We start from the raw sequence: 7,159 nt of genomic DNA, 5'->3' as shown, positions 1-7,159 counted from the left end.
CAGGCCTGCCGTTGCTTCGGCATGGGTGAGTAGCGCTATTGAAAAGTGGGCAGATAACTTGTCATCTGAGGTAGATACCCTAGACAGGGATAGTGTGCTTTTGACTTTGGGTCACATCAGGGACGCTGCAGCATATTTAAAAGAAGCTGTAAGGGATACTGGCCTTTTGGGATCAAGGGCCAATGCCATGGCAGTCTCAGCAAGGAGAGCATTGTGGATTCATCAATGGAATGCTGATGCTGACTCTAAGAAGGCGATGGAGTCTCTACCGTTTAACGGTAAGGTCTTGTTTGGTGATTGCCTCACTGACCTGGTGTTTACGGCCACCGCGGGTAAGTCTTCATTTTTACTTTATGTTCCTGCACAGCAGAAGAAATCGCCTCAATATCAGATGCAGTCCTTTCGGCCCAATAAATTCAAAAAAGGACGTGGGTCCTCCTTCCTTGCTGCGAGGGGGAGAGGAAGGGGAACAATGTCACAGGCTGTGGCAAGTTCCCAAGAGCAGAAGTCCTCTCCGGCTTCTACCAAATCCACCGCATGACGCTGGGGCTCCTCTGCGGGAGTCTGCATCGGTGGGGGCGCGTCGCCAACTCTTCAGTCAGGTCTAGGGTCTGGGTGCACTCAGACCTGGATCCTTGGATAGTAGACATAGTAACCCAAGGGTACAAGTTAGAGTTTCAAGAGTTTCAAGATGTGCCCCCTCACCGATTTTTCAAATCGGCCTTGCCAGCTTCTCTTCTAGAAAGTGAAATAGTAAGCGCTGCGATACTAAAGTTGTGTCAAAATCAAGTAATTGTCACGGTGCTCCCGTCACAACAGGGGTAAGGTTTTTATTCGAGCCTGTTCGTGGTCCCGAAGCCGGATGGCTCAGTCAGACCGATTCTGAACCTAAGATGGAATCTCTCCGTGCAGTGATCTCCAGTCTGGTAGGGATGGGGGGGGGGTGGTTTATGGTATCGGTCGACATAAAGGATGCCTACTTGCATGTCCCCATATATCCTCCGCATCAGGCTTACCTGAGATTTGCGGTACAGGATTGTTATTACCAATTTCAGATGTTGCCGTTTGGTCTGTCCACGGCTCCGAGGATTTTCACCAAAGTAATGGCGGAAATGATGGTTCTCCTGCGCAAGCAGGGAATCACAATTATCCCGTACTTGGACGATCTCCTCATAAAGGCGAGGTCCAAGGAGCAATTGTTGAAGAATGTTGCCCTTTCACTGACGATTCTGCAACAACACGGGTGGCTCCTAAATTTGCCAAAATCACAGTTGGATCCAACGACACGGCTGTCGTTCCTGGGTACGATTCTGGACACAGAATTGCAGAGAGTTTTTCTTCCAGTGGAAAAAGCTCTGGAAATACAGTACATGGTAAAACAGATTCTGAAACCAGCAAATGTGTCAGTTCTTCAATGCACTCGGTTGCGGGGGAAGATGGTGGCGGCCTACGAGGCCATTCCGTATGGCAGGTTCCATGCCAGGGTGTTTCAGTGGAACCTGTTGGACCAGTGGTCTGGGTCTCACCTGGAGATCCATCGGAAGATAATTCTATCTCCCAGGACCAGAATCTCCCTTCTGTGGTGGCTGCACAGTTCTCACCTTCTGGAGGGACGCAGATTCTGTATTCAGGATTGGATCCTGGTGACCACAGATGCAAGCCTCCGAGGCTGGGGAGCAGTCACACAGGGAAGAAACTTTCAGGGAAAGTGGTCGAGCCAGGAAGCTTGTCTACACATAAACGTTCTGGAATTAAGAGCCATTTACAACGGCATCCTGCAAGCAGAACATCTTCTTCGAGGTCTGCCTGTCTTGATTCAGTCAGACAACGTGACAGCAGTGGCGTACATAAACCGCCAAGGCGAAACAAGGAGCAGAGCGGCGATGACCGAGGCCACGAAGATCTTCGCTGGGCGGAAAGACATGCCAGCGCTCTGTCAGCAGTCTTCATTCCAGGAGTGGACAACTGGGAAGCAGACTTCCTCAGCAGACACGATCTCCATCCAGGAGAGTGGGGTCTTCATAAAGAGGTCTTTGCAGAAGTGACAAGTTGTTGGGGAGTTCCTCAAGTAGACATGATGGCGTCCCGCCTCAACAAGAAACTACAGAGATATTGTTCCAGGTCAAGGGACCCTCAAGCGGTAGCGGTGGACGCCCTAGTGACACTGTGGGTGTTTCCGTCGGTATATGTGTTCCCTCCACTTCCACTCATTGCAAAGGTGATAAAACTTATAGGAAGAACAAGGGTTCAGGCGAACCTCTTTGTTCCGGATTGGCCAAAAAGGGCTGGTATCCAGATCTTCAGGAGTTGCTCATAGAAGATCCCTGGCCTCTTCCTTTTCGGGAGGACCTGTTACAACAGGGGCCGTGCGTGTTTCAGGACTTACCGCGGCTGCGTTTGACGGCGTGGCGGTTGAACATCAAATTCTAGCCCGAAAGGGTATTCCCAGTGAAGTCATTCCACACTTCTTCAGGCTAGAAAAGAAGTAACGGCAAAAGCATTACCACTGTATTTGGAGAAAGTATGTGTCTTGGTGTGAATCCAAGAAGGCTCCTACGGAAGAATTTCACCTGGGCGTTTGCTCCATATCCTACAAGCAGGTGTGGATGCGGGCCTAAAGTTAGTCTCTATTAAAGTACAGATTTCGGCCTTGTCAATCTTTTTTCAGAAAGAATTGGCTTCTCTTCAGAAGTTCAGACCTTCGTAAAAGACGTACTGCACATCCAACCTCCATTTGTGCCTCCTGTGGCACCGTGGGATCCAATGTGGTGTTGCAATTTTTGCAATCACATTGGTTTGAACCTTTGCGAAAGGTAGAGTTAAAATTCCTTACTTGGAAACTGGTCATGTTGTTGGCCTTGGCGTCAGCAAGGCGAGTGTCTGAATTGGCGGCTTTGTCTCACAAAAGCCCCTATTGGTTACTGAGGCCTTGGCGGAGTCAAAGTCTCTCGATGTGGTCAGAGCTTTGAAAATCTATGTCGCCAAAATGGCGCAGATTAGGAAAACAGGTTCTGTTTGTCCTGTGGGCTCCCAACAAGATTGGGGCTCCTGCTTATAAGCAGACTATTGTGCGCTGGATCTGTAATACGATTCAGCAGGCTCATTCTACGGCAGGATTGCCGTTACCGAAATCGGTGAAAGCCCATTCTACCAGAAAGGTGGGCTCATCCTGGGCGGCTGCCCGGGGAGTCTCGGCGTTACAACTTTGCCGAGCTGCTACTTGGTCGGGATCAAACGCCTTTGCGAAGTTTTACAAGTTTGATACCCTGGCTGAGGAGGACCTCATGTTTGGTCAATCGGTGCTGCAGAGTCATCCGCACTCTCCCGCCCGTTCTAGAGCTTTTGTATAAACCCCATGGTTCTTGAAGCATCCCCAGCATCCTCTAGGACGTATGAGAAAATAGGATTTTAATACCTACCGGTAAATCTTTTTCTCTTAGTCCGTAGAGGATGCTGGGCGCCCGTCCCAGTGCGGGCTGTATCTGTAGTTTGGTTATAGTTACGCTCATGTTGCGTTGAGTTCAGTCAAATCTGTGACTGCTGTTGGTCATGCCGTTGCATGCGTTGTTGTTGAATGCAATGTTGTACGGCATGTTGGTGGTGTGAGCTGGTATGTATCTCACCTTAGTTTAAAATAATTAAATAAATCATTTTCCTCGAAATGTCCGTCTCCCAGGGCACAGTTCCTATAACTGGAGTCTGGAGGAGGGGCATAGAGGCAGCAGCCAGTTCACACCCATTCAAAGTGTTATAGTGTGCCCATGGTCTCCTGCGGATCCCGTCTATACCCCATGGTTCTTGAAGCATCCCCAGCATCCTCTACGGACTAAGAGAAAAGGATTTACCGGTAGGTATTAAAATCCTATTATTTCTATTATACTGGAGGCATTACTATATATTTTTAGCCTTGCCTGCAGATTCCCCTCAAAAAAGGGGCTGTGTCGTGTGGCCACGCCACTAGTGTCATGTAGCCACTCCCAATAGCAGCATGTGGCCACGCCCCCTCACAACACGCCCATGGCCATTTTTCGGCACTCAGTACCCTAAGAAAATATTTCTACTTGCACCACTGACCATGCTATATATAGTAGTGGTGGCCATCGATGGCTGTACCAATAGCTTTAAAACCTTGGTAGGGAACCATCGATGGTTGGGGTCTGCACATTCGCAGACCTCACCATTGACCGGCGCTGCCGATGTTCCGTCAATATCGGGTGACTACCATTGATAGTGCAGCAATGGATCTGCACTATCAATGACAAATACACTTGCCATAGGCTTTGTGACCATTGACTGTCGATTGCCATACCTACTATATAGTGTAGCCCAGAAGTGTTCAACCAGTTGAACTCTAGCTGCTGTGGGACTACAGATCTCAGACCGCCCTGCTACAGTTGTACCATGACCTAACCATAATCAGGTTTTTGGGACCCCTGTGTGCCGGAGGCACAGCCTCGCAGGAAGTGCCGCACTTGCAAGCCACGCCCCTGTTTTTTTTGTCACTGGAGGCATGGCCAGCACTTCAACTGCCCCCACCCCCAACCCCCTGCGGGACAAAGCAACCCACGGGTGGAACAGCAGGACAGGGCCCAAAAACGTGACTGCCCCCGCTAAAATCGGTCCAGTTGGGAGGTATGCCTAACAGATCAATTATGACAGGACATACTGGGATGTGTAGTTCCACGGCAACTGGAGTGCCACAGGTTGCCTACCCCTAGTATAGACAATTCTATATTGATCATGATATGATAAGTTTTAATAGTATGTTTACCTGCCAGGCTGTGACACCCTTGAAGGCATACAGGAAGACTTTACCCACAAGAAAAGACATGACGCACCTCGTATCTGAAAGCCGAAACTCCAGCTTAGACCTGGGGCATGTTGTGAACCTGTTCCAGCAATGGCAACAACAACAGCCGCGGCTGAAGATATTTTGTCGTTCAAATACAACTGAGGACCAATTCCCGGATAAGCCTACGTCTCTGCTGTGTTACCAAACGGAATGGCAGCAGAGCTTATTGAAAACGTATGGAAATCAGATGACGCTGTTAGACGCTGCTCACAGGTCGATGGGCCGCGCGCTGCCGCTATTTTTCATTTGTGTCAGGACAAACCTAAGCTATGTGATCGTCGGAGTCTTTGTAGTCCAGCAGGAAACAGCGGCATGCATACAGGAGGCCTTGCGCATTTTCAAAGAATGGAACGCCGACTGGAACCCACATTGCTTTTTGGTTGACTTTTGCCAAGAGGAGATAAGTGCTGTGTCTGCATTATTTAAAGGTTAGTGAAATTAATTTATTATACCCCTTTCACACCGCACAAATAGCCCGGTATCGACCCGGGAGGTTGGTATGCGGTGCGAATGGGCCATGGTCAAATACCCGGGTCGCCTGACCCAGTAATTCGACCTGGGAATAAAGCAGTATTATTCCCGGTTGAATACCGGGTCAGTGGCAGCGTGAACGGGTTCCCGGGTCGATGTGACCCGTTCACTACATAGGGAGAGGCTGCGCGGAGATGCACTCATCTCCCAGCGCCACCTCCACCCCTGCTGCTGGCCCCGCCCCCCGCCACTATGGCAACCGATCCGGCAAATTGCCGGGTCGGGAAGCCTGCAGTTAGGGTCCAAATGCCGGATCCCACTCGGGAAGGACCCGTTTCCAATTCCCGGTGGGATCAGCATTGGTAATATGAAAGGGGTATAACAGTGTTAGGCCATGGCCACATAATAGTACTGAATCACATTATGCCCACACAGTAGTTCCCCTTATACACCACCACTACACGGTATGGCCTCTTATTGCACAGTATGCCCATACAGTATGGCCCCTTAGTGCACATTGTGCCCACTTGTACATCCCCACATAGTAGTGCACATTATGCCCACACAGCATGGCCCCTTAGTGCATATTGTAGTGCCCCTTGTACACCACCACATAGTAGTGCCCTTTATACCCATTATGCCACACAGTAGGGACCCCCTTACCTATCTGATACTAAAGAGTGGACTGGGCCTAATGCCCAGCCACTCAACAGGGGCTCAGGCAGTGGCCTATCTATAATGGGTGCAGTGTGTGTGGTGCACACGGGCCCCCGGGGTTCAGGGCGGTCCACACCGTACACCCTGCACCCATTTTTGAAATACCTCTCCAGAGTCCCCCGCCAGCGGCAGCATCTCTCCTAAAATCTCCGGTAAATGACGCTGCGGGCATTTTTTCCGCAGGTTTGCGCATGCGCATTAAGAAAATCTCTGGGAAAATATCCGCTGCACCTTTTCCCCACTGATTTGCCCATGCGCAGTAGAGTCTGTGCACCCTCTAGTGCTCAGACGCTATTACGCTGATGGACGCCGGTTGCAGAGCAGGGGCCTCAACGGGCGAGGTTGGACACGTGCCTCCTCCTCTGTTAAGACACCCGTGGGCTCAGGCTATTGCCTGCATACCTTAGGGCACATAAAGTGACTTTGGCCTAATGCCCAGAGTCATTTATACGTGGAACAGGCCCTCTGCCTGCCTAACATGCGCTGGAGGCCTGAGGCCCCGTGGGCCTAATGCCTGACACCTGGTGGTTTAGGGAGAGGGGGTATGTTACCAGTGGCCAAGGCCACCTGCCGATACGTTGGAAGCTTCGGTCAGCTCTTTGCTTCCCACTGGCTGCAGCACTCTCTGATTCTTACCTTCTGCCCTGCCGTCCTGCTACCTTCATCGCAGGACATCGCAAAGCCTGTGCATGTGCAAAGTAACGATAATCGGTACTTTGCGCATACTATAGCAGTGGCTATGGGATATGAATAACACCCCAAGTCATGTCACTACCATGGGAATGTGAGTGGCTGACATGATATATAATGTACGCACCCTCAATTAGATGTACATGCGCCTTGGACATTCACTTTTCTCTATCGTCCTAGTGGATGCTGGGGTTCCTGAAAGGACCATGGGGAATAGCGGCTCCGCAGGAGACAGGGCACAAAAAGTAAAGCTTTACGATCAGGTGGTGTGTACTGGCTCCTCCCCCTATGACCCTCCTCCAAGCCTCAGTTAGATTTTTGTGCCCGGCCGAGAAGGGTGCAATCTAGGTGGCTCTCCTAAAGAGCTGCTTAGAAAAGTTTAGCTTAGGTTTTTTATTTTACAGTGAGTCCTGCTGGCAACAGGATCAC

At 50.4% G+C, this 7,159-nt stretch overlaps 1 protein-coding gene across 3 annotated transcripts in view; it reads left to right on the top strand.

The window, feature by feature from the left end:
* LOC134936231 (uncharacterized) overlaps positions 1 to 7,159 on the top strand; it is an 84,515-nt gene that overhangs the window by 2,183 nt on the left and 75,173 nt on the right. For all 3 annotated transcript variants that reach the window (XM_063931215.1, XM_063931217.1, XM_063931216.1), the window contains exon 2: positions 4,779 to 5,280. In XM_063931215.1, coding sequence (XP_063787285.1) covers positions 4,779 to 5,280 — 502 coding nt within the window. The remainder of the gene's footprint in view (positions 1 to 4,778; positions 5,281 to 7,159) is intronic.

The sequence above is a fragment of the Pseudophryne corroboree genome, chromosome 6, assembly GCF_028390025.1.
Source record: "Pseudophryne corroboree isolate aPseCor3 chromosome 6, aPseCor3.hap2, whole genome shotgun sequence".
Lineage (NCBI taxonomy): Eukaryota > Metazoa > Chordata > Amphibia > Anura > Myobatrachidae > Pseudophryne > Pseudophryne corroboree.
The sequence above is the reverse complement of the archived record's forward strand: the minus strand, read 5'-3'. Positions and strand labels throughout refer to the sequence as shown.